Source organism: Malaya genurostris, chromosome 2 (genome assembly GCF_030247185.1).
Source record: "Malaya genurostris strain Urasoe2022 chromosome 2, Malgen_1.1, whole genome shotgun sequence".
NCBI classification, from domain to species: domain Eukaryota; kingdom Metazoa; phylum Arthropoda; class Insecta; order Diptera; family Culicidae; genus Malaya; species Malaya genurostris.
The window spans coordinates 275,269,910-275,288,056 of record NC_080571.1 but is presented as its reverse complement, the minus strand read 5'-3'; the positions used below and the strand labels follow the sequence as shown (position 1 = coordinate 275,288,056).

At 35.9% G+C, this 18,147-nt stretch overlaps 2 protein-coding genes across 6 annotated transcripts in view; both read left to right on the top strand.

The window, feature by feature from the left end:
* The window catches only part of LOC131429230 (cytochrome P450 4C1-like), a 77,641-nt gene extending 76,703 nt beyond the window's left edge, over positions 1–938 (top strand). Inside the window, exons 12-13 of the mRNA XM_058593280.1 lie at positions 37–457; positions 553–938. Of these exons, the coding sequence (XP_058449263.1) occupies positions 37–457; positions 553–746 (615 nt within the window). The 3' untranslated portion in view covers positions 747–938. The remainder of the gene's footprint in view (positions 1–36; positions 458–552) is intronic.
* An 815-nt stretch (positions 939–1,753) lies between these two features.
* LOC131430147 (receptor-type tyrosine-protein phosphatase-like N) overlaps positions 1,754–18,147 on the top strand; it is an 83,993-nt gene continuing 67,599 nt past the window's right edge. For 2 of the 5 annotated variants that reach the window (XM_058594872.1, XM_058594868.1), the window contains exon 1: positions 1,982–2,465. The gene's annotated coding sequence lies outside the window, so the exon portion shown is untranslated. Of the gene's footprint in view, positions 1,946–1,981; positions 2,466–18,147 lie in introns of those variants that run through there. The other 3 variants (XM_058594871.1, XM_058594869.1, XM_058594870.1) reach the window with 3 other exon arrangements.

Below are 18,147 nucleotides of genomic sequence, written 5' to 3'. Positions count from 1 at the left end.
CATATATTTGCGTAACTGTTGTACCTACTTTCGCAGGCTAATGATACATCCGGTTTGCTGATAGCTCACGCTTGCTTGTTCTTATGTTTTTATAAGGATATTCAGGAGAAGCTGTACGCAGAGATAATGGAGCTCGTTCCGAACGACGAGGTGGAAATCAACGCCGACACTTTGAAGAAACTAACCTACCTGGAAATGTTTCTGAAGGAGTGTTTGCGGCACTGTCCCGTAGCTCCGAACATTTCCCGTGAAAATATGGTGGAAATGGAAATCGATGGAATGAAAGTACCACCGGGGAACATTTTCATAATGAATTTTTACGCGCTGCACCGGCGAAAGGATGTGTGGGGACCGGATGCCGAACGGTTCGATCCCGAGCAGTTTAGCGAACAGCGAGCCAAGGATCGGCATCCATTTTCTTTCCTGCCGTTCAGTGGGGGCAGCAGAATGTGTATTGGTAATGTTTTTTTTTCATTATTTTGTTTTCTATTTTGCTTTTCTTCGAAAGCCCGTTTCGACAAAATGAATATTGAAGCAGCACTTTGCTTGCAGGTTGGCGTTACGCTATGATCAGCATGAAGGTGATGCTAATTTATCTCATCAGGAATTTCCGGTTCGATTCCAAGATACGACAGGAGGACGTCCGGTACAGGCACGATTTGACTATGAAACTGCCGTTCGAGCATTTAATTCAGATTAACAAACGATTCCACTTGAAAGGCAGCTCCTTGACAGTGTCGGATTAGATCGGTCTAGGACAATTCAACAAGTCAACGGGCATTGAATAATTTTTGTGTGATTTGAGACTGGTTCATAAAAAAATGAGAACGCATTGTTGTTGGTTGGTAAAAAGATAATAATATTGATGGAAATACGTATTATTGTATCTAATGTAAGATAGTTAATTATGCAGATGGTTCACCCCCACCCGAAGAAAATATCAAAGAATTGTGCAAAATAATGTAACGAAGATGTAGCAAAGAAAAAACAAAACAGTATCGTTTTTTTTCCTTCATTGAATGCCGATTTGGCATTTTCGGTTCTGTCCCTCAAGCTATTTTGTGACGTCAGTAGCTGCATACATAATCAGGTTGTTGATCGATTCGAGTGCAGCACTCTCGAGTTTTCCGAGAATAGAACGTGTTCGCCCAGCTGATAAATTTTTCCACGCGACTTATGGAAGTGATTTCCTGATTTCGCGTGATTCCACTTTATCGTAGCAAGATTCAATATAACGATGAAAACCAAACTTATAGCTGCACATGGAGCTTTTTTTTCTTCTTATTCCTTCAAAGAAGGTCATTCTTGGATAATAGTAAAAGTCCTTTAACATTACTCGACAGTGCCGCGCTGGGAATGGTTAATGTGTGAGGCCTAAAAATGCTACCAAAACATCCGAGCGCATTTACGTCAACACTTTATTTATTCAGCATTTGTTCGGTTTGGCGAAATGCCCATAGAGTTTTCTAGTTCTTTACAACCATATGCAAGGGGACTACTATATAGTCGTACATATGGTTGAATGCAATAGTGAATGAAATAGTACATTTGTCCGATGCCCACGGGACCGGGAAAGCGCCTGCGCGAAGAGAATGAAGCTCTATCGATCGAAACATGGTTGCACGGGTGTCAGGGGTTATTGGTGGGGATAGGTCCGGAAAAGCGCAACAGCCTGTTACGAAGTTCCGCGGCAAGCTCCCACGCATGATTCTGCTTGTCGGACGGGAATCGTTCGGGTAGCACCATTTCATTCAAGTATTATAGTTCGGATCCGTCGGTTGGATCGACCATTTCGACGGACGTCATTGGTATCATCGAGTGCACAGCCGCCCTTCCGGGCACCAGTGGGCTGAAAGTTTACTAGCACGGGTAGCGCAAATAGTTGTTTGGGAGTTTAGGAGCTTATAGGCGACAACACGAAAATTCGACTAGATTTAGTGTCTGGGTAGTTATTCTGTCCATTTCCGAGAAAATCTTCCGTTCCCGTGTTGGGTGCCAAGCGGTTTCGGTGGACTGAAACTCTCCGGCTGACGCTCTTTGTTTTTGCCGGAGCACAATTCTCACGCTCACTTCGTGAGCTTATCTACATCGTCTTGCTGAAGATTTTCTCGGAAGCGAAGGTTCAGTCTTGAGCAGATTTTTCATCCTGAAAGGTGAAGTGAAAAGCTTCGTGACAAACCATATTGTCACTGAAATTATCTAGGAAATTTTCCATTGTTTTTTGGTTTTTCAGTTCGTTTTAAAGTGCCATCGTTGAGTTTTACCTTGGAAAATATAGTCCAAAATAAGTGGTCCAGTGGTGCAGCGGAACCCTCGGGTGGGGCTGTGCCCCAAAGAAGTGTTCTAGAATAGCGGGCTGGAGTGGTGCAATTTTCCAGCAATGTTGGGATTAATGGATTTGTACTGAATTTGCTGTCACAGCTGAAAACAAGTCGTAGCTTCCCTTGCACAACACTTGGATCCAGGTAAGTTCAGATTTTGACGTCCAAAAGGTGACAATACGATCCACTCCTACAGCGATACTATCAAATCTTTCACAGCCCACACTAATGGCGACGAAATTTCACCATTTCTTCTATCGCTGAACCTCTGTCGCAATCATTTCAATTGCTAATGTCTCATGTGCCTTAGGTAGTATTATTGCGAAGGGAGAGCGGGAGAGGTGGATGGAAGGATACTCGGTTTCGCATTTTCATGGCATTCACTACGATGGTTGGACCGTTATCGCTTTTCCCACAGGGTGAACTCCGCCATAGTGTTATTATTGTATTGCTGGCACTATGCGTATGCAGGAATATTCGGAATCATTCCACTGCACATAGAATGTCCTGTCACGAATGATTATGTTTTGAGTCGTAAGTTTCGTCCGTGACATTTAGTTTCAGTCAGTCAGGGTTTGTTGTTCGGTGTATGAGGCACAAATCTCGCAAGCCAGATGTTGTATGCTCAAGCCTCGCCCTGGAAAAAAATACAAAGCTGTATACCAACTACTTCTTAGGTTCACATAATAAATACACATGCTTGATGATAGTGAATTAGGTTCTTTCATTATAATTGATTCTACCCTTTCCAGAAGTTCTAATATTCTAAAATTAATATAACACATCCACTAACTGGAAGCAGGCGCGTATACAATGGGAGGTTTTAGGTGCTCAAACCCCTCCCGAAACTTAAATTTCGCTCCAACTCGATCCGTTGTCCCAAAAATTCACTTGGGTTTTCCAAAATTGATCCGGATTGTGTTTAGAAATGGGTTTTAACATTTTTAACCAATTGTTTTCTAAGCGTTATTGTCAAAAATGATAAGATCTACAAAAAAGTGTTATACTTGTGATTTTCACAAAATTAGTCAATTTTTTCAATTGAAAGTATTGAAAAAATCCTAAACTTAAAAAAATTGATATCAAACCTAAGTGTAATATCAAAATTGACGTCCCGAACGAAACGAGTTTCGGCTTACTAGCCGTACAGATTGTGGTAAGTTTAAGAGGTAGAGGATATTTACCTCCTAATTTATGCTAGGTGCACATAACCAATTTTCCCTTGATTTCACGTTTCGTCTTAGGCTCATCAGTGCGTAGCAGGAACATAATTATCGATGTTGGGACATTACATTCGGATAAAGAGGTTTTTTGTAGTTTGACTTAAAATTTTTGAGAACTTTTTTTATCAGTGTAAAATTCGATTAGTTATTTTTTAGTATTTGCATTCGAAAATTAAACTGTTTTTTTCAGAACATCAACAGCAAAACAATTTTTGTACGATTTATCATTTTTCTACTCTAATTATTTGCAAAAATAAGGTCTAGTTCTTTTCAAAAAATGGCCCGGATCAAGAAGCTTTTTGTGATAAGTCACTTCCCACCGTCCATGTATTGTAAGACGGGAAGCTGATCTTAGCAATTCCAGAAATGTTTAGCAGATCATCAGACTCGACCTTCTCCGATTTGGATGAAACTTTGCACATGGCTTCAGTTTGGCAAACCATAAGTTTTTAACCGATGAAGAGGTCAATCCGACTCACGACTGATTCTTAAAAAGAACGTATGTATTTTTGCATATCACGAAAATTGCCTTTTTCAAATCATTGTAACACGGAAACCGTTAATTGTACAAAAATGGCGTTAAAGAAGAAGTTGTAGGGAATCGATTGGGCACTCTAAAAAAATAAACACTGAAAAAAAATTTTGATATTTTTTTACAATAATTTCAAAATGAACCGAAAAAAAATTAAAAATTAAATATAAATATAATTAAGAATTATTCATGTACATGTAATAATTGTAGATATAGAAAGCAAATAAACAATTCATGGAAATATAAAAAATGGTGTTATAATTAAATATCCAAGTATCTCAAGAACAGCTACTTTTAGAAGAAAGGATATCATGAACAAATTTATTGCCTTTAACGTGTAGAATAATATTCTACAGTTTAAATGATTATCTTTCAATGAGTACTTGAAATTTCGAATATATCTGTAAATATTTTTAGTTGTAACTTCTTCATTTTTCAAAAGGCACGGATGGGATTACCATCAATCTGTAGGTTTTAATAATAGCTTTGAAATAAAGATTATCAGAAAAAATTGAAACCATGTTTTTTTTATATAACTTTTTCGGATTATTTTGTAATTATTGAGAAAAAAAATCAAAAAGTTTTTTCAGTGTTTATTTGAATAATAATTAAGAAACGACTTTTTCCATAAAATTTTCTAGTGATATATATATTTCCATGCGTGTGGGAAATGAACATTATGTTTTGAAACGAGTGCGGGTCATTTCACCGAAAGTCGTTTCGCCAAATGCCATTTCGCCGAATAGGTCATTTCATCGAAAGTCGTTTCGCCGAAAGGGTCATTTCGCCCTTTCAGCTAAATGGCTTTCGGCGAAACGGCTTTCGACGATACGGCTTTCGGCAAAATGGCTTTTGGCGAAATGACCCTGATCCTTTTGAAACCCCTTCCGAAAAAATGTCTGAATACGCGTCAGACTGAAATATAATGATATACAATTTCTCAGTCACTTAAAGGATAAATTTTTGATTGGAACAACCTCAATATACCAATAATACATGGAATGAAAAGTCACGGGCCACACTCAGTAAAGACGTGAGCAGTTTCGATCCGTTGTTGAGAACAAGCCTTTAGATGGCCCAATACCAAATTTCATGACAATCTATCTACAAGTGTTTGAATAACAGCTTATCGTGTCAGAGGAGTTCTAGTTTTCATCAAGCTATGGAAAATAACGCATTCATATATAAAAGCAACGGTAAAATTGAATGATTTGCGGCACGGATTCGTCCACCATCCCCCGTATTCTCCGGACAAGGCCTCCAGCGACTATTATCTATTTCCGTCTAATGCTGATCATTGCGGAAACGAAGGCTAATTTTGAAGGTCTTGACAAATCTTTTTCTCTTTTCAAAGGGCATCAAAATGTTGAAGGACCGATGGATCAAGTGTATCGCTCAAGATGGAGATTATACTGAAGAATAAAAAAGTTTTCAATCAATAAAAATGAATTAAAAAATCGACTTTTTCTTTGTTAGGCCCGAGAATTCGTATTCCATGTAGTACCTAAAGGAGTTGAACGATTTTATACTATACCAATAATAAATTTCGATATATAAACACATTTATCCATAAAAAGGTTTATTTCTTAATTGAAATAAATGAACTGGTTTTCGCGGGTCTGATTTGTTTTTCATTCCGGTTTGGCACTTTTCACACATTGAAAACATACAACCCAACTCGCACAAAAACTGTAAACTTTCTGCACAAATCCGACTGATATCTTGAACATTTTAGTGACATCTCGAATTGACATGTTAGGGCGGTTCTTGAACAGTTGCACCAATAACAGTAAATATTTGCATTGTGAAGCTTTTTAGCGATCCATCGATGGGACGCCTCTGGGCAACATTTTGTCACGGACAATTTTTTGTTTCGATGACACGACTGGAACTACTGTATGAGAATAACTATGAACTTTAACAGATGTAAGAAATACACTGCAAATAAGATTTACTCAAATTTTCAGATATTTTACTCTTACGATTCAAAAGTAACAGAATATCTCGATGTGCCGTTTCTATCGACAACACCCTTAAATACCTGATTTCACAGATTTCTTCTACGGGTTCGTAAATCCGTACACTAAAAAAATGAACCACGTTACTTATACTTGAAAATATACTTGAATCTCAAGCATCAAATTTTACCAGGGTGAAACATCGTGCATTTATTATATTTTTTAGCTGAACTTCACGTTATGGTTACATCCATTTTTTGCATAAGAAAATCTCGTAGCAACTAAATGAAATGATACAAAAACACATTGTTATTATTATCAATGTTTATCGAAATTCATTATGCCGGATTTCGTTATCCTGGTCGAAATCTATGCCTACTGAGCCACCGTTGAGTCATGACTGGTAGTAGTTTCCAAGTCATCCAAGACCGCTGGCTGGCTGATTCCAGTCGACACCGAAAGAAGTTTTTCTCTTTTTGGTTTCTGAAAATATAAATCAATTAGTAAAAACGTGCTTAATCTATGAATATTCTATGTTTTGGATGTTTTGAGGTTTTGCTAATTATTTACGGTACTTCCGGAACCGGTATTCAGGAACCAGTGGTATATGGGTGTAAGAAGTTATGTTCTTCCAGCAAATATTGCTGTAAGTAGTTTCAATCAATATAAATATGAAATTGGTTTGAATTCGAAAATACTACCATCTGTCTAATACGTATGTCATATCCGATCGATTAGCCAAAAACGAACCATGCTAAAATCGAAACGAGGGTGCAATACACAGTCTTTTAGGTGTTTAGAAACAATTACTTACGACAGTATTAAAAATTGTATTTAACTTTGCTCCCAAACATCGGTTTATCGTACAACGCTAAAACTCCTACTACTGGAATAGGGGGTATGACAAAATGATTTCTTATTAATTTTCATCTAGCTTCTGAGCAAAGTTTATTCGGTATTTTTTCTTCTTCCATGGTATTACTTATCTTTCAAGATTATAAAGGGTGATGACATCTATTCGGCAACACTGTTTTTGACAGATCACGCGTGGATCGTGTCTTCTGCCATTGTCAAACTTGTTCAGTTTAGTTTATAATTGAATCATGAATCATCGTTTGGTCCATAATTTAAGTCGGAGGAAGATCCACTTATTCCTCGAAAAATTGTGCTCCGCGACGAAGCTCATTCCTGGTTAAATGGATACGTCAACAAGCAAAATTGCCACATCTGGAGTGAAAACCAGCCAGAAGCATTGCAAGAGCATCCAATACATTCCAAAAAGCCTATTTTAATCCACCTAGTGGTGTAATGATGCCTTTCTCATATTACTCATTACATCATAAATATAATCGTGAAATTCGCAAAAACAACTGTTTGTTGAATAGAAATAGGATCATTTGTTCGGATCTAATCTCACAAACTCTATAAAACCTGTTTACCCTGTAGTTCCGGAACCGAAAGTAGTATCCACAACAAATTATGGAATTCCGTATTAAACTGTGAGACTTTTCTTTTGAACCTATAAGTTTGTGAAAATCAATTTGGCCATCTCCAAGAACAGTAAGTGAGATCCTTTTTGCAGTTTTTGATCACTATTTCCAATTCTTCCGAAACCGGATTCAGATAAATGGAATAGCCGAAGTTGGTTCGTTTGCTACCAAAAATTATGAATTGGAACAGTTTTGAACGTAGTTAAACCTATACTTACTATCTCATGCTCTATTTCGATTAAACCAATTGAACGAAATCTAACAAACGGAACGAACCTGCGTTTCTGTTACTTCTGCATATGTACAGGGTCCGGCACTCGAAGTGTAACCAATTAAAAAGGCCATAAATTCAGTGTGGAAAATTACTTTTACTTAATTCAAAGTACAAAATATGTAAAAATAATACAAAATTCAGAATCAATTAACTTTTGCTCGATATGACCACCTTTTGCCTTGACTTGATGACTTGAGAGAGCGAAGGAGTTGCTTCGTTTGGCCGAATGTGACTTGCAGGTATTTTGGCCCACTCGCGGACAATAACTTTTTTCAGCGCCTCGAGACTGATGTATCTTTTAGTTCGGACTTTGCTCTCCAAAATGGCCCAAAGAGAATAATCCATTGGATTCGCATCTGGTGAATTCGAGAGCCATTGTGTGGACGTGATGAAGTTCGGAACGTTGTTTTTCAGCCATTCTTGGTTCACTCGAGCTTTGTGAGACGGTGCCGAGTCCTGCTGAAACGTCCATGGTCTGCCACCGAAATGTTTGTCTGCCGACGGCTTCAAAGCAACCTCCAAAATACTTTCCCGATAATATGTCGCATTTACCTTGACGCCAGGCTCGATGAAAACGATTGGAGAGCGCCCATCTGCGGTTACAGCGGCCCAAACCATTATCTGTATCGCAGAGAAATCGAAGTGAATTTAGTTTTAGAAGTTTTTCTTCTCCACTTTCGGTGCTCTCGGAACAGGAAAAGAGGGGACCAGTAGTGCCGAATTAAGTTTTCATGCCTACAAACTAACAAGCTCTGTAAACTAGAAGAATTTATCAGACAGTTTTATGGGATTTGTACCTGTTTTTAACCATCGTCCGTGGAAAAATACTAATAAAATTGGTAATTTTACACTTATCACGCTTTAGTTCCGAAACCGAAAGTCGGATTGTGATAAAATGTTCCACAAATTTTTAGGATATTATAAAACCTTTCATTTGAATCTTAGTTTGCAAAAATCGATTGAGTGAAAACTTTTTCTCAAATTTTCACATATTACCATATAGCTCCGGAACCGGAAGTTACATTCAAATGAAATTCAATGGCAAGCTATGGGACTATACTACCTTTTATTTGAATCCTAGTTTGTGAAAATCGATTCAGCCTTCTCTGAAAAAAGTGAGTGCATATTTTTTTCACTTTATTGGTACATATCATCCTATACCTCCGGAACCGGAAGTCGGATCGGAATGAAATTCAATAGCAGGCTATGGGACTATGAGACCTTTCATTTGAATCTTTGTTTATGAAAATCGGTTCAGCCATCTCTGAGAAAAGTGAGTGCATATTTTTGTTACACACACACACACACACACACACACACACACACACACACACACACACACACACACACACACACACACACACACACACACACACACACACACAGTGGAGTGTGGTGGTGTGGAGTATGAGCCGGTGAAATATCGGCCGATATATTAGGGATAGTGTACCAAAATCAAATCCTATACCTCTTAAATTATCACCCTTTAAATTGAATGATAAAAATCAACTATCACGAAGATCCGTTGATATTACAATGTTAATAACATCCCGGGTAGATGCAAATAACAAACTGAGATCGAATAAATAACAAATTTTCTCATAATTTTTGTCTTGATGTTTCTGTGCTGTCATAGCGTTACTTGATATTCTCTTGATATTTCATCGAAGGAATCTAGAAATTGTACAATATCTGTTTAGCATCAAAATTAGTTATTATATGTTATTTCGTTATTAATGAGTTATTCCAATTTCTTTTGATTAAACATTGATATTACATTGGAAGACTTTATTATGCTTTATGATATATTAACTCTTATTTCAAACTAAATAATGCTAAATTCTACCATTGAGATGCTTGGTTTTAATGATAAAATTTCCTTTTTTTTTTTTTTTTTTTTTAAATAACTATTTATTGGAATATGAGTTAAAATTAAATTATTAAGATTTAAATTGGGTGTTCAGCCACAAGTGGTGACTTTTCAGCCCTGTTATATATATGATTTGGTTATTACCATGAAGACATCATTTGCTTCCGCAATTCTGAGATTTTTGTGTAGGGAAAATTCTAAACCTACTTGTATTGTGTAATGGGGAAAAGGAACTTATATACTAACTTACTAACTAATACAGAGAGCGAATCGATTCAATTGAAGATTGCATCGATTTTTGTCGGAATTTGCTTATAATATTATGTGACATTACATCTAATGGTTCTATATTTGTGAGTCTGTGTAACTCATTTGTACTAAACCAGGGAGGACGCTTCAGAATCATTTTCAGAATTTTATTCTGAATCCTTTGAAGCGTTTTCTTCCTGGTGGAACAACAGCTTGACCAAATTGGTACCGCATAAAGCATGGCTGGTCTGAAAATTTGTTTATAAATTAACAATTTGTTTTTTAGACAGAGCTTAGAATTTCTGTTTATAAGAGGATATAAACATTTAATATATTTATTACACTTTGCCTGGATTCCTTCAATGTGATCCTTGAAAGTGAGTTTTTTGTCATACGTTAAACCTAAGTATTTAGCTTGATCAGACCATGTCAATTCCAAGCCATTCAATTTGAGAATGTGATTATTGTTTGGTTTTAGAAAAGAAGCTCTTGGCTTGTGAGGAAAGATAATTAATTGCGTTTTTGCTGCATTTGGTTTAATTTTCCATTTTGACAGATAATCACTGAAAATATTTAAACTTCTTTGTAGGCGACTGCAGATCACTCTTAGATTTCTACCTGTGGCTAACAGACTTGTGTCGTCACAGAATAGCGATTTCTGACAACCAACGGGTAGATTTGGAAGATCAGAAGTGAAAATATTATACAAGATTGGAGCTACACTCGAACCCTGCGGAACACCGGCTCGTACGGGTAGCAATTCAGATTTACAATTCTGATAGCTAACCTGAAGAGTACGATCAGTTAAATAATTTTGAATCATTTTGATCAAATAAATAGGAAACTGGAAATCAGACATTTTTGCTATTAAACCTTTGTGCCAAACACTGTCGAATGCTTTTTCTATGTCTAGAAGAGCAACTCCAGTGGATAACCCAGAAGATTTATTTGATTTTATCATGTTCGTTACTCTGACAAGTTGATGAGTAGTTGAATGTTCATGACGAAATCCAAACTGCTCTGGTAAAAAAATTGAATTCTCATTAATATGAGTCATCATTCTCAACAAGATAGTTTTTTCAAAAAGTTTACTGATAGAAGAAAGTAAGCTAATTGGGCGATAACTTGATGTTTCTGCTGGGTTTTTATCAGGTTTTAGGATAGGAATTACTTTAGCGTTTTTCCATCTTTTTGGGAAGTAAGCTAATGAAAAACACTTGTTGAAAATTTTAACCAGGAGTCTCAAGGCAACATCGGGAAGATTTTTAATAAGAATATTAAAAATTCCATCATTACCAGGAGCCTTCATGTTTTTGAGTTTCCTAATAATTGATTTAATTTCATCAAAATTCGTCTCAATAATGTCATCGTGTGATAACACTTGGGTTGAAATATGATCATACTTCAGTGAGACTTCATTTTCAATAGGACTCACAACGTTTAAATTAAAATTGTGGACACTCTCGAACTGCTGAGCTAGTTTTTGAGCTTTTTCACCATTTGTAAGAAGTATTTGATTTCCTTCCTTGAGAGCAGGAATTGGTTTCTGAGGTTTCTTAAGAACCTTAGAAAGTTTCCAGAAAGGTTTAGAATATGGTTTAATTTGTTCAACTTCTTTAGCGAAATTTTCATTTCGCAAAAGAGTAAATCTATGTTTAATTTCTTTTTGTAAATCCTTAACTATGTTTTTCATAGCAGGATCACGAGAACGTTGATATTGTCGTCGACGAACATTCTTCAACCGAATGAGCAGTTGAAGATTGTCATCGATGATAGGAGAATTTAATTTAGTTTGAGCTTTGGGAACTGAAAGATTTCTAGCTTCGATAATATAATGATTCAAATTATCAATTGCTGTGTCGATGTCCGCAGAATTTTCTAAAATAGTTTCATGATCCACGTGATTTTCAATGTGAGATCTGTAATCCAACCAATTAGCTCTATGATAGTTGAAAATAGAACTAATTGGATTAATTATAGCTTCGTTGGAAAGTCTGAATGTTACAGGAAGATGATCTGAGTCAAAGTCAGCATGTGTAATCGGTTCACTACAAATGTGACTTTGATCTGTTAGAACCAGATCAATTGTAGACGGGTTTTTCACGGAAGAGAAACAAGTAGGATTACTGGGATGAAGAACTGTAAAGTAACCAGCTGAGAGTTGATTATGAAGTATTTTACCATTACTGTTATTTTGCCTACAATTCCACTGGACATGCTTAGCATTTAAGTCCCCTATTACGAAAAATTTCGATCGATATCTTGTAAGTTTTTGCAAATCGCCTTTAAAGAAATTTAATTGTTCGCCGGTGCATTGGAATGGCAAATATGCTCCAGCGATGAAATAAATTCCATGAATGGTTTCAACTTCGATTCCCAAGCTTTCAATAACTTTAGTATTGAAAGAAGGTAAAATTCGATGTTTAATTTGCCGTTGGACAAAAATGGCAACTCCACCACCAATTCCAGTAAACCTGTCAAATCGATGAACCACATAATGTGGATTACTTTTCAATTTTACATTTGGTTTAAGAAAAGTTTCTGTCACAATGGCAATATGAATTTTGTGAACTTTGAGAAAATTATAAAATTCATCTTCACTCGATTTCAAAGATCGAGCATTCCAATTTAAAATATTCAAATAATTATTTAACATCACTGTTAAATTTTAAATTCATTATAATATTATTTGCAAATTTCCATCCGATTTGAAATGCTTCAAAAAGTGATGAAGTCGAATTCATTTGGATGATCATTTGAAAAAGTTGATCTTGTAGGTAGATCATTTTATTTTCAGTTATATCGCCTAAATCGACTTCATTTAAAGAAGCGAATGGCATTGAAGGAATATTTGTAGGTAGACTGCCATTAGAAGAAGATGATTTGGCCGGTCTACCTATTAATAAATTGTTTTCGTTAGAAGAAGAACTGCAAGGCGGTCCTGTGTTTTGATTATTTACATTAGAAGAAATAGGAGATAGATTTCTACCTAATATACCAGCATAACTGACATTAGAAGAAGATGATGACGAGGTCGATCTACCTGTCAATAAATTGTTTTCGTTAGAAGACGAATTGGCAGGTGCCTTAGAAGAATTTTCAGGTATATTCTGTAAATTTAAGGTCGTTGATTTGACTTGTTGTCTAAGCGAACGAGCGTTTAAAATTTTTTCCCTGACAGGACATTTCAAATAATTGGATTTATGATTTCCATTGCAATTTGAACATGAAAATTTATCAGTGGTTTCATTCATTGGACAAACGTCTTTCGAATGCGATTCACCACAATTCAAACACCGTATATCCATATGACAATTTTTGGTTCCATGACCGAAGCCTTGGCAACGACGACATTGCGTTAAGTTAGCAATACGATTATGCCGTTTATAATGTTCCCAATGAATTTTAATGTGGGAAATGAAACGTACTTTTTCTAAAGTTTTCAAATTGTTTACATCACTTCGATTGAAGTGTATTAGGTAAAGTTCATGGGAAATTCCAGAGCGTGGTTTAGAAGTACCATTCGCTCTTTTTTTCATAAGTATTACTTGGGAAGGGGCAAAACCAAGCAATTCTTTTAGTTCATTTTTAATTTCATCAATACTTTGATCATTTGATAATCCTTTCAAGACAGCCTTGAAGGGTCTGTCTGATTTTATATCATATGAATAAAATTTATGAAGTTTTTCGGACAAATATCGAATAAGACGCTCGTAATCTTCCAATCCATCCACCAAGACTCGACATTCTCCTCTTCGTCCGATTTGAAATGAGACTTTTACTTCCGGGAGAAAAGTAGAAAGCTCAGTACGGAATGCTTTGAAGTCGGAAATCATCACCGTCACTGGTGGCATAGATTGATGTTTCTTCCCAGAACGACAAGCGTCCATTTTGGGAATTTTTGAAGAATTTTCTTCTATGTCACTACAATCGGATTCAGGAAGAATCTCGTAAATATTGTTAGACGGCATAGGATCAACGGAAGGGAAATCCGTCCGTTGTCTTTTATTTTTACATTCAGATTCTATAAGATCGTGAATGTTATTAGAAAAATGTTGAATAACGGATTGTGATTTATTCCGTATTGAATTATTTTTAGCCTTAGGCTTGTTGCCTTTCCGGTTGGACGCAGGCATTTTTGAAATTAATGAAATTTTAAATTAAATTAACTAGGCTAAATTAGTCTTCGATTAGACTCCTAGCTAGCCTTAAAAAAGGCTGATTAATTTCTTAGTCACTCTAATATCACTTAGTCACTCTAATATCACTCTTTGTATCACTTAATCACTTAGTTAGTGATTCAGGTAGCCTTGAAAAAGACTGAAGCCTTGAATCAATGAAACTCTAGGTAGCCAGAAAAAATTTCCAGGAGCCAAGAGCTATACGCGTGCGGTGCGAACGACTGTTCAACACCGACTGATAAAATTTCCTATTGTTTTGCAAATCACTTCCACCCGGGATAAATGTGTATATTAAAAAAAACAGTTTGTTTGATCACCTAAGTCCTGATAACCGATAAAGAGATTACGTATCACACTTCATTATAACCATTTAACCAATTTCGTGATAACTGTAATAACATATTGGAAATTATACACAACCAAAATGTGCGTGAAGTTTGTTGACCTTTGTTCGTAAAATGATTTTATATACTTTCATTTGGTGATGTAAAATGATTTGATATAATCAATAGAATAATTAATACAGGTACTTTATATGATAAATAAAGCTTTCGGATAATTTAAATATGTCAGTAAAATGAATCAACTATTTCATCTAAATCCTTTTCACTCGTTTATTCTGTAGCGACAGCGTTTAACATTTTCCTTCAGTTTCCACGAATAAAAACTGTGAATCAAGACTTTACGGGACTTTAGTATCGGATATTGCTGGAACGTTTGCTCGGGAAGTCCATGAAGAAGATGTGCATTGAAGAAAGATTCTCCAGTCCCAATCAGTAAAGTAGTTGAAACCAGCGGTAGTCGCTCAAGCTCAAATGCATTCCCTTTTCTATAAGAAGTTATCAGATTGAAGATATTTCCAGGAGGTCTCCAATTAAAAATTTGAAGTCGAAAGTTGAAAGCCAATATCGCATTCTAATGTTTAAAACAGCAGATTTATATTTTAAGTACTACACAAGTTTCGAAATTGTTCTTACCTTTGAAAACTTCAAACCAAGAATGCAGAATGTTCAAATGTACCACTAATATGTCAACTGCCTTTTACGTTCTACATTTTCGCTTGGCACTATTTTCTGACGAAATATTTCGGAGAAAATTTCCGATAGTCATTAGAAAACATGGAACTAGTCCAAAAAGAACCCGTAAGAATATACGATCTATCCAGTAAGTACATTTCACTGTCGGGAAGTTATTATAGGATATCTCTAAGAACTTCAAGGACATATAAACCAACATATTCGAAAATCGGCGTTGAGTCCAAATTGCAAATTTTACAATTGTACGTCCCTGTCGAAACATACACACTTAAATTTTATTGCTGAATCTCAGTAAAAAAAGCCGAGATCTTCACAGCCGAGTGCTCGGCAATCGTCTCGGTAAAATGATTAGTTACTGAGAATCTCGGCAATGCTAAATTTATTAACTGTCAATTATTGCCGAACTTGTCAGTAGAAATTTTACTGTTCGTTCGGCAAAGCGATAAGGATTGAATCATGAATGGCCATGTCATCAGTAATCGAATGGGGAATGGATTTTTCTTTATTATTGTATGAAATTATATTGCATACAAAAAAATCTCGCCTAAAGTCAATGTTTTCTAGTGCTACTCAACGCCTCTACCTGGAAATAAGCAGATATTAATTGTTATATGTAATTGCGAAGCAGATAGTATTTTATTTCACTTATCTTGTCACGAAATATAAAAATCTAGCGCTTTTCTGAGATATCAGCGTATTACTTTAACGAATGTCGGAAAAGAGCATATGGATTACTGAACAATAAGAAAAATGTCATGTTGCCAATCTAATTCGGTATTTCAATATGCCGAGCTCGAGAATTGGTTTTAAGTGTGTAAGTAACGTAATGTACCTTTTGTGTTATATGGAAATGAAATGAAATCTTGATCCCCAATTGAATGTTTATAATTAAAACAAAAACGAATTCTTTGTTTACTTTTAATTGTCGAAGGCTCAGTAATTCATTGTTGCTCTTGGCGAAAAATCAGTAAAGGTTATCCCGAACAGACAGTGAAGTTTATGCTGACAATTGCGTTAATAACTGACGTTTGTCAAATTCGAGATTGGCGAAATTTTGTCTTTTGCCGAGATGATTACTGAGTACTCGGCGGTGCAAATCTCGGCAATTATTTTACCGAGATTCAACGAAAAAATAATTGTGCATATTGTGCTCCAACCAAGGGGTGGTCGCTTGAAACAGTGTGTCAATCACAACTTAACGCACACGTCAGTGCAACTCAGGTACTTATTTCTCATTAATGGCACAATCGTTCTCATTCTGAAGCAGAATACATTGCGATCTGGAGCACATTTGTTATTGATGTAATGCACAATACCTACGACAGTGGCACATGTGTATCATTTTGGTTTAAGCAGTCATAAAACGATTTGTACTAGGCGACTCATCCTTCGCTCCCACATGATATGTATAAACATCACGCAGAATATTAAAAAAAATCACATGAAAAATACCGTAAAACTAAATTGATTCATTTTTTGAGTGTAGAACTCCCCGAAATCGGTAGATCTACGGAGATTTCAGAAGATTTGGCATCACTGGTCCTGACTGAGCTAGTCGTTAGTTGAAATATTAAAGAACTCTACGTGTTTACAGAGAGCATTAGAACATGGTTTATTACTTGAAAAGAATCTTTAATAATAGAAAAACTAAAGGATCAGCCCCATGAGGTTGTTCGAGCCATTTATGTGGAACAAGGCAACCAAAATTTCTAATGATCTATAATCAAACAATTCAATCAATCGTCAAACTTTTGAATCCGCAATTGCACGAGATTGATCTTGATTAGGAACCAACACCGAACATTGTTTGTTTTATAGCCGACGAAATTACACCAATATCCCAAATGTATGCAATTATATCTTTGTACATACCTGCGAAACGATTTTGATATTAAAGCTTCTCTTAGCCAAGCTTGTGTTCAAGTTTTGAATGCGAGTAGTTATTTTTATAACGTTAAGTTTCTCTACCATTCTGCGATTTCGGTTGAAGCGATATACTTTTTCTCATTATCAATCGAGTTCATCTTATATAAATTAGAAATTAAACTCAAGCATTCAAAATTTACCCTGGAGTAGATGTCAATTCGTCAGACGGAACGACATTACATGAAATTTCATCCGAGCTTGCATGACTCAAGATCAGAGCATACCAATTAAAGCTTCAAATCGTTTTATGACACTTTTTGTCTTGCTGTCAGCAACAACCTACCTCTAGCATGCTACGCGTAGGACTGAAACGTTAGCTATAATTTCGCTTCTATTTATAGCTTCACGTGCTTCCAACAGCTTCGCTTTTGCATCGATTGACCAATCAGAGCGATGTTTTTCCTTTGATATATCGCTTATTCCTTCAAAACCGTCGTCTATGGCAGGGAAATCCGATATGCCGGAGATTTTTAGCAGACAAAATAGGACACTACTCGCTACTAATCAAAATTTCCATCATTTATAATTGAAAATACGTGGCTTGATACATTCAAATCGAATCGTCGAAATATTTCCAATCAAATATTGAAATAATATTAAAAATTGATACAAAATATACTGAGCTGTAGGTGTTAAAAACCACATTTCTGTGTGTATTTTTCCTTGAGTTTCTAATTTGCACTCCAATATAGAAAATAAAAATGAGTTCCACATAAAAAAAACTCATGTGAAGATATCAAATTACTCAGATTAACACTTATAGAAACCATTCGCAGCAGTGGTGCAAGATATATTGAAGAATTAGTCATTGTTCTTATATCTAAAAGGAAAACACGAAAAGTGGAATATAATCAGTAATAAGAAAGACAATATCTTTATAAGAAGCAACATTTTACCAATACCAATAACTCACATACAAACTTACATGGGCAGCGGAGCTAAGAGAGCCGAATAACAGACAGATTGCATGAGAATCGATATGACGTTTGGGAGAATAAGAGCCTGTTGAACGGCCTAACGCATAAAGGATTGGATTTAGCAAGAACATTCGTCGCTAGTGATTTTTGCCTCAGTAGGTGAAAAATT